The following is a 20,354-nucleotide window of genomic DNA, read 5'->3' as shown; positions in this document are numbered from 1 at the left end:
TGTGCATGTAGAGCTGATTACAGTGTTTAAAAAAGGCTAATAGTACATGTGAGCTGCAGACTACACTGCCCGCTGCCTGCTCACCTCAAAGATGGCTTTACAGGCTCCCAAGTCTTGTCCATACGCTGAATAATACATGGGGCCAATAGAGGAGCCGGTTTGCTAGTTTTAAACTTACATCCTGTAACAAATTAGAACATGCAATTGTTCAACTATAATGGTCCTTTAATATGTTGATTAGATCTAATTTATATCATCAAACACATATGAATATCTTTACATGGCTCTACTATCATATATAGTTTACATAGGCCACTTAGAACTTATGAGTCTAATCTCATCTTAATGAGTTCACAATAACTATATGGTTTCAAATCATCAATTACAATTAGCCAGATCTAAATTACTGAGGAATACCATATATGGCTTTGTATCAGTATTTAGAAGTCTTCCTTCTACTTACTATTATGGGCTCGATGTATCAAGCCGTTCACCCCCCCTACGACTGCAGGTTCTCACAAGAGAAGCTACAGTCAGTATTTATCAAGCAGCGATCATCAGACCGCTGCTTCTCTACCCTCTTCTCCACCTCTTAGGTAGAACTTTTCAATCTCTCTGGTCTCGTCCGACCGGGGAGATTGACATCCCCTGCCCGCGCAGGAAATATCCATGGAAATAAATGTTAGTGCTTTAAAAGTATTTATGGAACCACACAACCTCCTCCTCCTGTACTAGATTTGTTTAGTCTTTTATGTTTTTGAATCTTATCACAAATATTTGTCATCGTATTCTTCTATCTCTGTACCCAGGAATACGGAATTTTGCAGCCCTATATACATAAATAATAATAACCTAAAACTGGCTGCCACCAGTGCCCTGAAATACTTCCTTCACAATCAGAGATAAATACAAAACTCGTCTCCAAAGCCACAATCCTTCTCAAACTTTCCAGCATTGTACAACTACATTTATTACATTTTTTCCACATACATCACTTTTCACAGAGAAAAACCTATTGGGCAAATTTCCTGTTGAGCCCCAAAATATGTAAAATAAAAACATTGTTTGGATAATACAAATTTCTAATGCAAAACTGATATACTTTATCATGCCATTGTTGCTTTACTGTCACTATGTTAATATGTGTTTACACTTTCAAACATATAGGAAGAGGTTCCGCATGGGAGTAACACACATTGCAGCTACTGAGCAGAAATAAGCCACTAAGCCAATCAGAAACCTTAGTGGCACATAGCCACCAATCACTACTTACAGTTGGAACAGGCCTTTACATAACTGCAAGGGTAAATACATTTTAGGCTTACATAGAAGTTTCCAGTTTAGCACTGTTGATGAGGTTAAAGGGACAGTCTACTCCAGATTTTTTATTGTTTAAATAGATTGATAATCCCTTTAATACCCATTTCCCAGTTTTGCAAAACCAACACAGTTATATTAATACATTTTTTTACCTCTGTGATTACATTGTATTTAAGCCTCTAGAGACTGCCCCCTTATCTCAGTTCTTTTGACAGACTTGTATTTTAGCCAATCAGTGCTGTCTCATAAATAAATCATAAATAACTCCACATGAGTGAGCACAATGTTATCTACATGGCACACACGAACTAGCACTGTCTAGCTGTGAAAACTGTCAAAATAGCCTTAGATAAGGAGCGACCTTGGAAATTAGCATATGAGCCTACCTAGGTTTAGCTTTCAAATTGGAAACGTGTTTAAAATTGCATGTTCTATCTAAATCAGGAAAGTTTAATTTTGACTAGACTGTCCCTTTAAGCTGAGACACCCACTTAAAGGGGCTGGGGAAACAAGAAGCAAAGACACTCGCCCCTCCCCCCTTCACTGCATATGAAAAGACAGATGACATAAATAGGAGCCAGCAGTTGTCTGTAAATGCATGTATACATCTGACACTGTGGGGCTTGGTTAGGAGTCTGAAAATCAGTACAATGTTATTAAAAAATAAGCAAAACTATACTTTGTTACAAAAACACTACCAGATGTGCTATATAAATAGATCATCTACAAAACATTTATGCAAAGAAAAATCTAGATACAATGTCCCTTTAAAGTTTCCTATATACAGAAGATATTTATGTGAATACACAAACCACATAAGAAACAAACATCACCATAACATACTTAGGTGTTCCAGCTGATACCAAATACCAATTAGCAATGTTTAAAATACATCCTTTTGTAATGTGACAATACTCTGTGCATTATGTATAATGCAGCTGTGCACTAAGTATTCAAACACAAGCTGTATATAAAGGCAACCATCTCTTTATACCAGATTTCTATCCTTAAAACCTTTGTCCTACAAACAAATACAGGACACAATTATGTTTAGAAAAATAGGTTTTAATACAGATTTCACCATAGAGACAGACCCAGCTGTATGTCTACCCAAAATATCTAAATGTAAGGACAATAGAGATTTTGAGAAGCAGACAATGCATATTGTGTCAGATTCTGAGGTATATTCAACTGACACATACATAAATGGAATAAAAAAAGAAAGGGGGAAAAAAAAGACTTGGAGTTTGGTTATACTTTGCATGCTAATTAAAAAATGAGGTTGACTATATTCTCCATTCTGGAGTCTTAATAGGAAATGTGTTGAATCAAAGAACAAAAATCATATCACAAATAAGGAAATGAACAATAAATAGTGATAAATATATAGGAATAATAAATATTCTCTGCATTGTAAAGCAGATATATAGGAATAATAAATATTCTCTGCATTGTAAAGCAGATATATAGGAATAATAAATATTCTCTGCAGTGTAAAGCAGATATATAGGAATAATAAATATTCTCTGCATTGTAAAGCAGATATATAGGAATAATAAATATTATCTGCAGTGTAAAGCAGATATATAGGAATAATAAATATTCTCTGCAGTGTAAAGCAGATATATAGGAATAATAAATATTCTCTGCATTGTAAAGCAGATATATAGGAATAATAAATATTCTCTGCATTGTAAAGCAGATATATAGGAATAATAAATATTCTCTGCAGTGTAAAGCAGATATATAGGAATAATAAATATTCTCTGCATTGTAAAGCAGATATATAGGAATAATAAATATTATCTGCAGTGTAAAGCAGATATATAGGAATAATAAATATTCTCTGCAGTGTAAAGCAGATATATAGGAATAATAAATATTCTCTGCAGTGTAAAGCAGATATATAGGAATAATAAATATTCTCTGCAGTGTAAAGCAGATATATAGGAATAATAAATATTCTCTGCATTGTAAAGCAGATATATAGGAATAATAAATATTCTCTGCAGTGTAAAGCAGATATATAGGAATAATAAATATTCTCTGCATTGTAAAGCAGATATATAGGAATAATAAATATCCTCTGTGGTCTGTATGCATATTAAGGCTTATACACTGCCAGACAGAGTAGATAGTGATTAGTGAGACAAACATATTTATTTCCTAACTGCTTTTCAAAACCATTTATGGGTACTGTTTTTTAACAAATCTTTATTAAACCAACCACCCAAAGCAACCACAGTTAAAACTTATATAGTCATTTCACAAAATCATTTTATCTCCCTATCTCATGAGGTTTCTGTCCATCCAGAAGGGTGCAGTTTATGTCACAATCCTGGTGCCCAGAAGGCACGCAGGTCACATGACGCAGGAATGTCAGTGGTGATATCAAACAGTGGACAACACATGATGCATTACGCTTACATTGCATACAGTAAACCATGAGATAGTTACATGTCTGAAATAGATAATTGATGTTAAACTGTGTTATTCTAGGATAAAAGAATGAAAATGGTCTATTTTTATGTTGTTTGCATATCAGCAAATATATATATATACACACACACCGGTATATATAAAGAGCACACCATTTTCAAATATTACAAAAAAGTCAAATTTATTTTAGTCAAACCAAAACATTTTTATTTTTTTTTACAAATATTCATGATTCAGATAGAGAATACAATTTTATACAACTTTCCAATTTACTTCTATTATCTAATTTGCTTAGTTCTCTTGGTATTCTTTGTTGAAAAGCATGCCTAAGTAGGCTCGGGAGCTGGGAGCTAGCTGCTGATTGGTGGCTGTAAATATGTCTATAGTCATTGGCTTACTGATGTACTCAGCTAGCTTCCATTAGTGCATTGCTGCTCCTTCAACAAAGTATACTAAGAGAACAAAGCAAAAAGTATAAAAGAAGTTAATAGGAAAATTGTTTAAACATGTATGCTCTATCTGAATCATGACAGAACATTTTTATGTTTAATGTCCCTTTAAATATGCGTTTTATCTTTTGCAGGGGTTAAACATTGTTATATACAATAATAAAGCTTCCTTTTATATCGCTCTAAATAAAAAGGCTGCTTATTTTCATTTATTTCCAAAACACATTTTTGTTTTAAATTAGAATGCCTTCTTGCACTTGTAGATTATAATATATTAGTAATTGTTTATTATTGTATAAAAGTTCTTATAAATTATAAACACGTTCGTTCTAACAAAATTATTTGCATGCAGGAAAAATTGATTCAAATAGCGCACGGAAACATTTTTTCTGCAGATAATTTTCTTTGTAGTTAAAAATACTTTAAATGCTTTAGAGGAATACGGATACCTGAAAAGACAGAAATTAGAATTTTATCACGACATGAAATTGCTTTGGGAGGACTCTACGACAACCCTTTCACATTCCCCTCAATCCCCTCAATTAAACACGAACTGAGACAGTGAATAACAGCATTAGATGGCTGGGGGGGTCCTTCCACTGGAGACCTATAGAAAACACGGGCTTTGAGTAGGAGGAAGACAGAGTAAATTTGTGAGGCGATTCTAGGAGGAGTGGCAGTGGTTTAAGGTGTAAGATAATCTTGCCTCTCATGGATGATATCTGTGGGAGACAGACATATTGGGATTATGCATAGCACTTGATTGAAATAAGAGGATAGGGTAATCGGTATGGTATTTTTCTTTGTTTTTGGTTAGTGTTGGTGTTTATTGTTTTTTGTTTAAAGTAAAAAATTCCATCTTTGTGTCATATATACTACACAATGGAGTGTAACCTGTAACACTCATGTATCATGATTGTCTTTGACATTGTATGTTATGTAAAGATTTGAATTAGCTCTCAATAAAGATGGTTATAACTAAAAAATAAAAAAATAAATACTTTAAATGCTGATTAAAGGGACACTAAACCCAAAATTTGTCTTTCATGATTCTGATAGAGAATACAATTTTAAACAACTTTCCAATTTACTTCTTTTATCTAATTTGCTTCATTCTTTGGATATTCTTTGTTGAAGAAATAGCAATACACATGGGTGAGCCAATAACACGAGGCATCTATGTGCAGCCACCAATCAGCAGCTACTGAGCCTATCTAGATATGCTTTTCAGCAAAGGATAGCAAGACAATGAAGAAAATTAGATAATAGAAGTAAATTAGAAAGTTGTTTAAATTGCATGCTCTTTCTAAATCATGAAAGAAAAAAATTGGGTTTAATTTCCCTTCAAGTTTATGCCATTTTGAGAATGTTGCAGAAAAGCAACAATAAACCTGGTATCATTTTAAATATAACGTTTGATTTACAATCAAAACTTTATTTAAATATCTATTTCTATAGTAGCTGCTTAGAAGGGTAGTGTACTGGTTACCCATTGCTAAGACATCTGGAATTTATGTTAGTGATGATGTCCTGAAACACAAATACATCAGTTCTTCTAAGTCATCTTTACAGTCTCCTACAAGTGGTCTGTGACAGTTTAGTGACCTCCCCCCCCCCATAAGGCTGAGGAGTCACTTGGGAGGTTTAGTGACTGAGCCTCCTCCCTCTTTACCTGGAGTTATGTTTATTTTAGCTAATGACTGACATCCTCCAAATAAAGGTGCAGAGTTTCAATAGGATTAGCATCAGTAATAAGCAACTTCAGACAGGCACAGACCTCTCTGCCCCTACCTCTTGCACTATGGATTCTGCACATTACACTCTGAAGGCTACTATAGCTCACTTATGTCCTTGCTCCAGAGACACCAATAGTAATCATTCTGTATATTATAATCAGCCAGAAAGGTGAGTTTCATTCACTGCATTATTTATAGTCACTAGAATCTAGTGTGCATAGTTACTACTTCCTATGCCCATAGGTGTACTGATGGTAGTTATAAGAGTGCACATAGCTTTTATTTTATTTATTCACCATTATTGTAAATGCATTTCCTTCAGTACAGTAGTGTTATGACAGTGTTAGAAGTACCAGACAAAGACTTGTCTTATTTTAGTATCTCATACTGTGTAACAGCTTGTTGTTTATTTTTTAAGATAAAGTATTTTTTTAAAGAAACAGACTGCCCTGTGTAATATACAGCTTCTTATGACATTCCCTGATTTTGTATTTACTTTTGCAGGGAGGAAAATTTAGCTGTTGCAGTGTTGCTTGTTTGCTAACTATAGTCATATAGTTGGTTTAAATAGTAACATGACTTCTATTGTATATAAACTTTACATGGTTTTCTGCTGATGGTAACAAATAATATTTTTTCTATTATATATATGTTGCCATTAATTTAATATTAGTTTTTTTTTACTGTCTGGAAATAAAGTGTTTCATTGTTTTTGAAGGAATTATTAGTTGTTACTGTAGTAATACAGATGACACTATTTAGCTGCAATGCAATATACTGTGTACTTGAGATGTTTACTCACTTGCAAGCTAAGAATAATTAAAGGAACATTGCACTAGTGTTTTATTATAAAAGTGTTTTTTTATTATTATTATTAAAGGGGACGTTCAACTCCAATGCCTTTTCTACCCATTCCCCAGTTTTGCACTGCCAACATGGTTATATTAATATACTTTTAACCTCTGTGATTAACTTGTATCTAAGCCTCTTTTGAAAGCCCCCTGATCACATGGCTATTTATTTATAATCTATTGACTTACATTTTAGGCAATTAATGCTGTGTCATGCACAACCCACGGGTGTGAGCACAATGTTATCTATGTGGCACATGAATTAGCATAATTAAAGAAGCATGTGATAAGAGGCTTTATGTAGTGGCTTAGAAACAGGCAGTATACATGTTATAAAGTTTATTAATATAACAATGTTGGTTGTACAAAGCTGGGGAATGGGTAGTAAAGGCGTTATCTATCTTTTTAAACAATAACAATTTTGGTGTAGACTGTCCATTTAAATGATCATGTGTTGCTCTCCCTATTAGATGGTGAGCAACCAATACTAGCTATGCACAGATATGCATTTTCTGTACGTTTCACTACAAAATTTATATATGTAAAATATTTTAACATAAAAATGACTGCTCTTTACTACACATAACCATTTCTTTTTCTAACTATACTATGTTTCTTTAGAAGCTTTTCTTTAAAATTGTCTGAAATATAAGAAGAATTTTTAAAACAATGAAATGTTGAATAATGAATGTCCCCTCAGCATTAATATTAAACTAAGTTTATTACTAATATAACATTTTAATATTGATATCCATTCAGCATTCCTATTTGGTTTATTCCACAACTATTTTCTCTCATTGATTTCTTTTGCTCACTTTAAAGTTCTTGTAAAATAAAAAGGGTGGGAAATAATTGAATTTCTCACTCCCTGTGCTATAATCTTTTCAGTAACCCTACATTATGGAGACCTTGGGTACAGGGAGCTGGAGACACAGAGATGCAAAGAATTCCAAATTTGGTAAGTTTGTAATTAAACATCTAAATAAAGTTCAAAATCTTCAAAGAAATATAATGTAATAAAGTACAGGGCCTCTGACAGGGCCGCCATCAGGGGGTGACTCCTGTCAGGGGCCCAATGGGCCAGGGGGGCCCCATGAGGCAAGAACAACTTATTTTAAAAAAAATTACATTTTGGCAGCCACCAGAGGGTACTACAGCAGAGTGCTATTGAGTGTGGAAAATGTTATAAAGTAAAGCATTAGCGTTTGAGAGGATTTCTGAGTGTGCACTAAACCACTATGCACAGTGTGAGACAGACTTGGCACTTTAAGGGACAGTTTACTCAAAAAATGTCTCCCCTTTAATTTGTTCAAAATGATCCACTTTACCTGCTGGAGTGTATTAAATTGTTTACAAGTAGCTCCTTTACCCTTATATTGGCATTTGAAATAGTTGATTTAGCCTGTGGTATCCCCACCTATTCTGAAAGTTTGTGGCCGCAGGTCCAAGCTATAGATAAGCTTTGTAAACACAGCCAGCAGAAGAGATTACACTCCCAGTGGGATATAGCAGAGATAAGGTAATAAAATGTTGATTTTCCATTGTTCTCTCCAAGTACTGGTGATCGTTTTATGGACAGATATAAGATAAAGAAGCAGGTATATGTACACAATGTGATACAGTAATGAGATCTGATTATACCTACAAGCTCAACCCATTGTATTAGGTTGTGGCTTCAGAACACAAAATCAGAGCATTAATATATACATAATAAACCTTAAAAAGCTAATTTTCATACATGTTTACTCTGCAGTTGGTAAAAATAGCAATTGTAAACACATTAAGGGAAAAACTATTTTACAGTATACTGTCCCTTTAAGTTTGTACAGTGTGTGCTGGAAGATCACTTTCATTTGCAGAGGAGGTAGGACTTATTTAGTAAATTTTTTTTATTTCTTTGTTCAATTTTGGATTGAAACTTTAGTGTGGTAGTAGTTCTATGGTGGGGCCAGAGGTCCATAAAAACACATTTTTTTAGCAATATGCAGCAGTGTATTTATGATTATTTGACAATGCTGTAGAAATTCTATATTTAAGCCATGCAGAAACGTTTCCTCCTCAATAGACAAATGGTAGGTGCCCTTTTGACAGATGTGAGGTTTTTTATTTATATATATATATATATATATATATATATATATATATATTTTTTTTTTTTTTAATTAAATTCCAGTTTACTGACCCTTTATGCAAGGACTTTCCAGATGCAAGGAGGCATTTTATCTAAGATTTTTACATCTGCATAAAATGCTATACTCTCAGACTAAGATTGTTCAGTGTTTGAAATAAAACAGGTTAACTTAACACTGTTCAGTTTACACTACAGCTAACTTAATTTTGAAATACATACAAACAAGCCTTAAAGGAACAGTCAACACCAGAATTGTTGTAATTTTAAAAGAAAGATAATCCCTTTATTACCCATTCCCCAGTTTTTCATAACCAACACTGTTATAGAAATACACTTTTGCTGCTAGTGTTTATATGTGAATCCTTATGTGTGAGTGTGTGTATTAAGTTTTATTTATGATCACATATTTTACTGAACTTTCTCAAAGAGACATTAAACTGTTCTGCACAACTACAGTAGCAGCTAATCACAATGATATTGTTTTTCTGACTGTATCTGTTAAGCTTTTCTCCTATTTTAACCCCTAAAGGTGCCAGTGTGTGAAGCTCTGCATCTTTACACGGGGCACGGCCATCTTGGAGTTTACATATTCTCGCACCCTGTGACAGAAGCACTGCACGTTCACAGATCAGTGATGTTACCAGATTTGTGACAGCTGTACTCCACACTTCTAGTTCGCTCACACAACAGAGAGAGAAAGCTTGACATTTTTTACATTTTCTTCTTTTTTTTTTTTTTTTACAAAATTGAAAAATGACATAACAAATATAAAAGGTCCTCAGGAGTAATATAGTGCAATACAGCCACTGCGAATATGGACAGTTCCAAGTTCAGTGATCTGTGACTGTGCGCTGATTCAGTCGCAGCTTCAGGATAGAGGTACCCAGTGTGAAGATGCAGAGCTTCACTAATTTGTAAGGGATTAAAATAAGAGAACTATTTTGAAGAGAGTTGCAGGAACTGAAAGAAATACAACAATAGCATGGTGCATAGTAACTTGCCCTGCAGTTTAATTTTTTTATTTTTTTTTGGGGGGGGGGGGGTGTTAAACAAACAGCATTCTAGGTTATAAATGTAAAAATGACATGCTCTAACCAAATAAGGTAATTGTGACACTTTGCTAATCACACAAGCGGTGTAATGCAAGAATGACATGCTCTATTTTTTGCATTGCTGCCCTAGCTATGTGTTTAACCTCTACAAAGGGTATAAACACATAGATAAAGTCCCACTCATGATCCACAAGCATTAAAGCTCATGACTGCTCAGCCAATGAAGAACAGCAGTTAAAAATACCCAAATATAATCACTGTCCATTTTCTGCTCCCTGTGCACTCTTATATATATATATGTGTGTGTGTGTGTGTGTGTGTGTTTATGTGTCCTTAATATTTTCCATTATCAGCAAATTGATATAATGTTCGACAGTGTTCAATATAGTTTCTCTGACAATTTTTTATGGATTTTGACTTTTTGTCCTATCTCTATAGTCAAAAGAAACAGACGGTGAACGTAGCCAGGCTGGGCCAAAGGGTGCGTTTGGATTTCAGCATCCTGTAAGGTGTGTTCTGTTAATTACAACTATTTTCTATTAATTAAAACTATTGATATAATTTGTAATAGCTCCATTATGTTACCTATCAATGCATACTTAAAGGGACATTAAATACAATTGTGTAAGAATTGGGGTCCCTAAAAGGGTCAAAAAGCAAAATCTGCAACCTAAGTTTTCATCATGCTGCAAATTGCATGTTGCAATTGCTTGATTTTCAGCATTTTCATTTTGGACTTTCTAGACATCTTAGGACACGCACATCTTTTAGGGACTGACTGGGAAATCAGACCGACCCTCGAAATGTTGTAAAACAGTCCCCAAACACCCCCCCATCGCACTTTCAGCCCCCCTACCTTGTCTAGGGCCACTTTTATGCTGCACAGGCACCCACACATTTGTCAGGAGCAGAAGAAATGTGCTACACCTGCGCACAAGACTGGCTCCTTGACATCCCTGACAAAGGATGTGGCCCTACGGTGATGGCAGCCCACAGGCCTGCCGAGAAAAGTCCTGGGATCCCAGTGGGCCAATCCGGCACTGACCGCTGTATACAAAATCAAGAGGTGTTTAATGTCCTTCTGAACACATGTTTAATCCCTTTGCCTTTGAGAGAGGGTTCCACCATTTTGAGCCTCATTTATCAAGTGGTAGGAGGCGGAGTCCCAGCAGCTGCAGTTTCAGCTGAGTGAACCTGTACCCGAGATTTAAGAAGCAGTGCTCATCAGAATGCTACTTCTTAAACTACTTTGCCACATTTATGTAGCGTATGTCAATTCCCCCCAGACTTTTCTGACCGGGGAGACTGTCTGTGCGTGTGCATTGCACACTAGCCATAGTTTGCATTGATAAATGTGGTCAGTGTATTGCTGCCCACTAGATGGAAAGCCTTACTTTCTAAATCTGACCCAGTGTTTCTTATCCCCGGTTCTCAAGTACCCCCAACAGGCCAGGTTTTCATTACAGCTGAACAAGAGCACAGGTGAAATAATCATCTAATCAGTAACCATGGTTACTCATCTGCTCTCACCCATCAGCTGATTATTTCACTAGTTCAGATACTTATAATGAAAATCTGGCCTGTAAGCGGTACTTGAGGACCGTGGTTGAGAAACACTGCTGTAGACGTCAGCTGAGCTGTCTATCTGACTTTTCAGCTGGAAACAGTTATCTGAAATTTGGCCAAACTGCTTAAACTCAGATTGCTATTTAAAGTGAAAGTCAATCCTAGCATTGTACAAACGCTAGGATTTACTATTGAAACAAATAAAGGGGACTTTCATTTATGAAGTATAAGATACTTCATGTAGAAAGCTCCTTTATTTGTTTCAACCGATCGCCATTATTAGCTGCTACGGCAGGCCACGGCTAAAAAAATTTTTTTCTAAGAGATGACGTTTTCACCCCTTAGCCAATAGCCATGCGGTAAATCCAGCTCCCATGGGCGCTAAGCCGGATTTACCACATGGCTATTGGCTAAGAGGTGAAAACATCACCATCATCATTTTATAGCTGTGGGCTGCCGTAGCAGCTAAGAACGGCAATCGGTTGAAACAAAGGAGCTTTCTACATGAAGTATCTTATACTTCATAAATGAAAGTCCCCTTTATTTGTTTCAATAGTCAATCCTAGCATTTGTAAAAAGCTAGGATTGACTTTCACTTTAAGTTTTCAGTTAAAGTAAATGTCAGTTTTGAGGAATTACTGCCCGGTTTTTAATAATCCTATTAAAAACAAGGGAACTTTAATTCATCAAAATTGACATTTCACTAGTTTTCCTAAATTAAAAAAATAAATTTTAATCCTGGCAGCCGCTCCAGCGATTCCCCTGGCCGTCGGAAGCCTTTGCATACATCAGAAATGAGGAATCTGGCTTCCTCCAATCACGGCTCCCCCCCGGGGGAATCTTGGTCTGATGCAACGCTGTGATTGGAGGAAGCTGGATTCTTCATTTTGGACCCACGAAGACGGCTTGCGATGGGCGGAGGAAGTGCTGAAGCGGCTGCCAGGACTAAAAGGTAAGTTTTTTAAGAAAATGAATGAAATGTCAATTTTGATGAATTAAAGTGCCCTTGTTTTTAATAGGATTATTAAAAACCAGGCACTAATTCATCCTAAATTGGCCTTCACTTTAAGCAGTAGGCCTGTTGTAAAATGAACTCTACTTTGACTGTAAGTGGCATTAGTCAGAAATAATTGTGTCAAATTAGAAAGGATCTCAATAAGTGATTGTTATAGAAGATGCTTTCTAAATTTGGCACAAATATCTGATTCTAAACATTTTATACACCAGGCTTCCCATAATGTCTTAGGTTTAATTAGAGCAAGTCAGCAGGTAAAGTGTTAAAGGGCCACTGTAAGTAAATATTTTCTATGCCTGTTACTAACTAACTACCCCAAATACGCTTTTTATCAATAGCATTTCATTAACATATCTCTACCGTATATCAGAAATCTTGTCTGCAAATTTAATTGTTTTCCAAACCCACTCCGTGGGTATCCTTTGCTCTGTACCAATCCGTTTACAATACCTAGGTTTCAAAATGGCGCTTTAAACACAAAGTTATTGGTTTAAGTATTTTGAACACGCAGTGCTGAAAATAGTGGGCAGGATAACGTGACATCATCGGCGAATAAAAGATATAACTTTTAGAACGTTATGAAACTTCGTTTTGGAGAAAATATAGGTCAGTAGGTTTTAATTAATGTTTATTAACTTTAATATGTTAGTTGTTTAGCTTAAAAATTATAACAGAAAGTAATCCTTTAATCACTGGAAATCTTTAACTTTAGCTCTAATTGAATGAATTAGACAAGTCACATAGTAACAGCATCTTGCTATACTTCTAATAACAAATCAGCTATTTTTATTTAACCCTTTGAGTACTAAGCACTTTCCCAGCTAAGCAGATCTGTTTTTTTAACAGATTCCCAAAAGACCATTGGAAAGGTTAGGCGATTACCTTTCCAACGGTGGGTCTTGGGCGTCTGTAGCTGCTTAGATGTCTGAGTTACAGGCTTCTAAGCAGCATGCCACCTTTCCCTATTCTTGTCATTGTCTATTATAAAAAAAGTTGCGCTGTGACGTCATCACGTCACTGCGCGTGACGTCACCGCACAAAACCTGAAGCCCCGGCGATGCCTGTCACTATACAGACACGATCGCCGGAGTAGGAGCGGTTGGGAGCCCCCAGATCTCCCTCAAGGTGGGAAAGTGCCAGCGACGGCTCTAAACCGTTGTTAGCACCTGAGTGAGAAACTCTGTGACGACTCAGAGCCGTCATTAGCACTGAAAGGGTAACAAACCTGACTTAACTATGGATCAGCAAGTTAAGTCTTGGAGATTTTTCTTACAGACAGTCAACTCCAAAATTGTTATTGTTCAAAAAGATAGATACCAGCTTTATTACCCATTCTCCAGCTTTGCACAACCAAAATTGTTATATTAATATACTTTACAGCATTTAAACCTCTAAATTTCACAACAGGAGACTGCTAGTTCATGTGAGCCATATATAGATAACATTGTGCTCACGCCCATGGAGTTGTGGCTGACACTGCACTAACTGGCTATAATGCAAGCAAATAGATAATAAATAAATAGCCATTTGATCACGGGCTGTCAAAAGCACTGAAATAAGGGGGCAGTCTGCAGAGGCTTAGATACATAGTAATCACAGAGGTAAAAGCATATTAATATAACTGTGTTGGTTATGCAAAACTGGGGAATGGGTAATAAAGGGGTTATCTATCTTTTTAAACAATAACATTTTTGGAGTTGACTGTCCCTTTATTGTGGTCTGTGAAAACTCATACCACAATGAATAGACTATGATATCTGTATTTAAACAAAAAAAAATGTTTTTTAAGTTTGTACAGACAGTTTATTGCCTTATAAAATGACTGCTCTTTCTCGCAGTATTGACTCTTTATGTCATATACACTTTAAAGGGATAACAAACACCTTGAGGTTTTCATATAAAAGGTTTAATTATGAATAATAAAACAATTTAGCAATATGCTTTTGTTATTCATCCTCCCTCCCCCTTTTCATGAAATTTAGCTCTGGAAATAGTGAATTTTCTCATTCTCAAAAATAAAAAAGCACACTGCAGACATCTCAAGGCTAAGCCTGCTTCACATCTTTCCCTGACTGGCTTTTACAGATAAGAACGGCAAACAATGTACTTTATATTAACAATATGACCTTGTAATTAAAAGACACTTCTGTTCATATTAGCCAAGTCTAAAGATTTTAAAAACAAATGAATGTCTTGTTTGCTGCAATTGTTTTTGAAAAAGCCAAACTTTACCCACCACTTGCCAAATTTGGATGAGCCAATCAGGGCTTGAGTCTGAAGAGAGCAAGGCTAGCCATAGTTATTGTTAGTATTAAAGGGACAGTCTACACCAGAATTTGTATTGTTTTAAAAGATAGATAATCCCTTTATTACCCATTCCTCAGTTTTGCATAACCAACACAGTTATATTAATATACTTTTAACCTCTGTGATTATCTTGTATCTAAGCCTCTGTAAACTGCCCCTTTATTTCAGTTCTTTTGACAGACTTGCAGTTTAGCCAATCAGTGCCTGCTCCCAGATAACTTCACGTGCACGAGCACAGTGTTATCTATATGAAACACATTAACTAACACCCTCTAGTGGTGAAAAACTGTTAAAATACATTCTAAAAAGAGGTGGCCTTCAAGGTCTAAGAAATTAGCATATGAACCTCCTAGGTTAAGCTTTTAACTAATAATACCAAGAGAACAATGCAAAATTGGTGATAAAAGTAAATTGGAAAATTGTTTAAAATTGCATGCCCTATCTGAATCATGAAAGTTTATGTTGGCCTAGACTGTCCCTTTAAGTACATTGTTTTGCAGTTATAATCAGTTAAAACCAATTATGGAAATGTGTGCAGCAGGGTTAGCTAAATTACATGTAAAGTATATTGAAAGTTGTTTCACCATATATAACTAAATCTTTTATATTTAAATGTCAAGGTGTTTGTTGTGTTGACTGTTACAGAACAAAAAAGATATTCTGCTCTGCAATGTGTAACTGCTGTGACATTTAGATTGGATAAATAAAGGGTTCTAAAGTGATTTATTTTCTGTTTACAAGGTTGTATATGCCAAGGTCCAAAACCAGTGAATACCTGCAACACACGGGGAAGAAAGTCTTGGCTAACTTTCCAGTTCAAGCAACCATTCATTTCTACAATGATGACTCTGAATCTGAAGAGGAGGAAGAAGATTACTATGAAACAGAACATTATAACCATTACCAGAATCCTGTTCCTAATACGGGGAAAGAGTTTGGAAATACAACAGATTTGGAACATGAACTTTGATATAGGTGGACTTTGTCTCAAGAGAAGGAGCAATTATAAGTTCTATCACCTGTGGTTGAGGAATCACACTATAAAGGCCAACTCTGAAATGTCAACTAAGAAAGAAAGATCTAGGAATATGTCATATTTAGCACTTTATTGGGTTAGTTTGTAAATAAAGTTTTAAACAATCACATGATTTTATTTTACTGTCAAACACAAGAAGAAACAGATATATGTTTTGGAATTTGTGACCTTTTAAAATATAATGTATACAAAGTAACAGTAAATATAGTCCTGACATTATATATATATATATATATATTTGATGGACCAAAACCATAAGGTAAATTATCTCTATTACATCTGATCTTCACTTGTCAAGCTATGAATAAACCTCTATTGAGAATGCTCTGTCTATTAAATCCAAATTTAGACAAATAAGTAAACAAGCAAAGGCTATTACAGAATTATTTCCCAACAAATATGTCTGTCTTCTGTTATAAGGGAACTATGAATAGTTGTTAGCAGCATTATTCCAGTTGTAAACATAGAAGATATTTTAAAATATGTCAAATAAATGTTTTGTTTTGATAATGGAGATGATGTAAAACATATTTATAAATGTTAATGCAAATATATCAAAATACCTAAAATGTATAATTTGCCTGGAATAATCTTCTAGGATCAGTTTCTGACTATAGAATCTGCTTTAGTTTAGAAAAATTGATTTCAAACTTCTCAACTTTATTTATATGGAAATAACCATTGGTGCTATTGATTTGCTTTATGTTATACAAATAAATGTGAACATCTGTAATATATTGTAAATATTTTGTACATATTAAAATATTTTGTAAGCTTTTTAGAATGTGGAAGACATGTTTTATATTGTATTGAAATGATCTGCCAGAGATATTTTAATTGTTTTTCTAATTAAATTTAAAAAAATATCTTCATAGATTTCTTGTAATCTTATTTCAGAACTCATAAATATTCATTTGAATTATTTTATAAAGTGTTTTCATATCTTTCCTTGATGTTGAACATTATTGTGACGTAACATTGTGCATACTGAGTATTTTTTCAATGGAGGCCAAAGTTCTAAATATTTAAAGGGACAGTAATGTCAAAATTAAACGTTCAGGATTCTGATAGAGCATGTGATTTTAAACAACTTTTCAATGTACTTCTATTATCAAATTTGCTTTGTTCTCTTGATATCCTTTGTTAAGAGTAAAGCTAGGTAGGCTGATAAAAGCTCAGGAGTGTGCATGTGTCTTTAGCAGTCAATGGCTGCAGTGTTTGTATCTCTGTATAACATGGCTATAAACAATATTGCAAACTCTGCTGCCAGATGGCTAGAGACAAGTGCACACCCCTAAGCTCACCTAAGATAACTCTTTAATAAAGGATACCAAGAGAACTAAGTAAAATTCATAACATAAGTAAAATGGAAAGGTGTTTAAAAGTTCATGCTCTGTCCAATCCATTTACATTTATTTTGATTTTATGCTCACTTTATGGTAACCTTAAAGTATTGTTTTTATATTTATGCGTAGGATTTATTTGCAATTAATCAATGTTGTGCAAAAGTTCAGCAAACAAAATGAAAGTGTTACATTTATTTAAAACTGTAATATTGATAGCATTTTCAGTTTCTTAAGCATGTTTATCTTATCTCTTTGTTGTGGTCAGTTACTGTAAGTTATAAATTACCTACACTGGTCAAGCAATCACTGTGTAGCATACTTGGGTCCTGGGTTCAGCAAAGCAATACAATGTCCACAGCATCATCTCTTAAAACTTTCTTTCTTTATTAGAACACAGACGTTTCAGGTATTACCCCTTATTCATGCATGGACATTGGATTACTTTGTTGAACAGTCTCCTGTCTTCACCGGCATCTAATACACTCGTGAGCTGCTGCTTGTATTTGTACTAGGGCTTGGGTTCAGAACTGTGCCTCTCAATTTTCAGAAATAATTCATTAAATGTTTACAATGTACAATGAAACATTTTGTGGGGCATTAAACTAAGTTTCATGTCTCTTTAAAGAGACGCTAAAGGCAAATTAAACTAGCATGAATCAGATAAAACATACAATTTTGAACAACTTTCCAATTTACTTGCATTATTAAATTGTGTGCAGTCTTATCTGCACATCTTCTGAGGCACCAGCTCCCACTTAGCATGTTAAAGGGACATGAAACCCACATTTTTTCTTTCATAATTTAGAAAGAGCATTCATTTTTATTTTTTTATTTTATTCTTTATTAACCAACAAAAAGTAATGGTATACAATAATACGGACTTGGCTCACAAAAAAAAGAAGAACAACAAAAAAGAGTTATCATCATCTGAAGGTTCACATAATTTCAGCCCAAAAAGAAAAGAAAGAGAAGAGAAAAAAAAAAAAAAGAGCAGATTATATTTGATGGCATCTAGCCCTTAGTCTTCTCCAAGAAGAGATTACTTTTCTTAAAGTCCAAAAAACAAACACTAATACCTTAAATCACCTTATGTTGGGTTTTTTCTTTTTTTTTTTTTGGTAGGAAGACCAACAAAACAAAACACATAAACAAACAAACAAAAAGGGAGAGAGAAGGAAAAAAAAAAAAAAAAAACAGGTAGAAGAAACTCTCTCTCTCTCATGTCCCCCACCACCCCATCTACCAGATACCTAACAGAATCAGTTCCGAATTTTGAAAAGGAAGAATCATATATTCTCTTTCATTTTCAGAGAGTGACTTAATATATAGTGCCCATTTATTAAAAAAAATCCTTATGTCTTCTTCATTATCTATGTCTGTGTCCTTCTGTTCTAATAAACATTGTTTTTTCAAACAATTCTTAATTTCAGACACACTAGGTACAGAGCACATTTTCCATTTTTTACAAATCAAATATCTGGTAGCTAAGATAGAGATGGAGATGAGTTTGTCGTTAGGATGACGCTTATTTAAATTGTCAATACATAATATGATCTGATATAGGGTAAGGGTTACTGAGGGAATTTTCAGTACCCTATTCAGCCAGTATTCTAACTTACGCCAAGTGTTTCTCACTTTTGGACAGAACCAAAACATGTGTTCAATGTCAGATGCTGGGAGTGAGCATTTAGGACATTTGTCAAAGCCTGAGTTGTGTACCCTGCGGCCCTTTTCCGGAGTAAAATATGCTCTATGGAGCACTTTAATGTGTGCTTCCCGCCATGTGGCAGAGAGAGTTATCTTTGCCACTTTATTTATGGAATATTGCAGAGTTTTTGAGTTCACCCTGTTCTTCTCTGACAGTGAGGCCCATATTGAGGCAAGTCTTGCCAGATTTAAGTTGCCCCTATTGACACCCAGAAGATGATAGCACACAGAAATAGACATCCGGCCAGTATTCATAAGTGTAATCCAATTTTCAAGTTTACCTAGCTTCCAACACCAACCTTCCTCTCTGATAATTTCAGAAAGAAAATGCCTTATCTGCAAATAGGCAAAGAAATCTTTATTCGGTAGGTTATATTTTCCTTTTAGTTTTTCAAATGTTTTAATGGATTTTCTATCATTATCTATCAATAAGATCATTTTATTTAATCCAGAGTTATGCCATCCCTTAAAAACCTCAGAATGTAGTCCAGGTTGGAATTTTATCAGGGGAAGGTAATTCGTAACCTTAGGGTTAATAGAGAGGAGCTTTGATATTTTCCACCATGCCTTGATAGGATTGAGGATGGTTTTAAGCTTTTTAATTTCTGGAGGTACCTTTTTAGGAGGGGAATGTAGTAGTGCTAAGGGGAGGTAGGGGTCACAGATATTAGTTTCAAAATTATTATTTAAAATGTAGTCTTTAGACAGAATCCAGCCAGTCGCTATACGTGCCAAGAAGCTAAGGTTGTATGCCCTAATATCTGGGAGTGCCAGACCTCCCAGCTCGCATGAAAGAGAAAGCTTGTTAATAGATATTCATGCTTTTTTCCCCTGCCAAAGAAATTGACTAGTTAAACTGTTGATCAGCCGTACATCCTTTTCAAAAAGAATAACTGGGACATTCTGAAGTATATATAACAGTTTCGGGAGGAGGACCATTTTAAACAATGCCACTCGTCCCGAAATTGAAAGTGGTAAGCTTTGCCAAGTTCTGAGTTTTTCCTTGATTTGTCTGATAATTGGAGGTATATTTAGTTCATATAAATTGTCAGATTTCGTCGGGATATTTATCCCTAAATATTTAAATGAATTTATTACTCTTTTGAATGGATTATCTATACATGAGTCACTATTCCTATAGAAAGAGCATTCCTTTTTAAACAACTTTCTAATTTGCTTCTATTGTTTAATTTGTTTTATTCTCTTGATAATCTTTGCTGAAAAGCATATATAGATAGGCTTAGTAGCTGCTGATTGGTTGCTGCACATAGAAGCCTTGTGGGATTGGCTCACCCATATGTATTGCTATTTCTTCAAAAAAGAATATCTAAAAAAATTAAGCAAAATAAATAATAGAAGTAAATTGGAATGTTGTTTACATTTGTATTCTCTATCTGAA

General features: G+C 34.8%; 1 protein-coding gene across 1 annotated transcript; it reads left to right on the top strand.

The window, feature by feature from the left end:
- Positions 1–6,009: 6,009 nt before the first annotated feature.
- On the top strand, positions 6,010–15,836 carry RIPPLY3 (ripply transcriptional repressor 3). The gene is made up of 4 exons (XM_053705163.1): positions 6,010–6,113; positions 7,684–7,753; positions 10,417–10,487; positions 15,608–15,836. Exons 1-4 carry the CDS (start codon positions 6,010–6,012, stop codon positions 15,834–15,836), a joined length of 474 nt encoding a protein of 157 aa, XP_053561138.1.
- Positions 15,837–20,354: the final 4,518 nt, after the last annotated feature.

The sequence above is a fragment of the Bombina bombina genome, chromosome 3 (assembly GCF_027579735.1).
Source record: "Bombina bombina isolate aBomBom1 chromosome 3, aBomBom1.pri, whole genome shotgun sequence".
In the NCBI taxonomy this organism is placed as follows: domain Eukaryota; kingdom Metazoa; phylum Chordata; class Amphibia; order Anura; family Bombinatoridae; genus Bombina; species Bombina bombina.
The sequence above is the reverse complement of the archived record's forward strand: the minus strand, read 5'-3'. Positions and strand labels throughout refer to the sequence as shown.

Coding starts and splice junctions, on each gene's coding strand:
- RIPPLY3 (XM_053705163.1), top strand. CDS start 6,010: ATGGATTCTGCACATTACACTCTGAAGGCTACTATAGCTCACTTATGT. Junction 6,114..7,683: donor TATTATAATCAGCCAGAAAG/GTGAGTTTCATT, acceptor TAATCTTTTCAG/TAACCCTACATTATGGAGAC. Junction 7,754..10,416: donor TGCAAAGAATTCCAAATTTG/GTAAGTTTGTAA, acceptor CTATCTCTATAG/TCAAAAGAAACAGACGGTGA.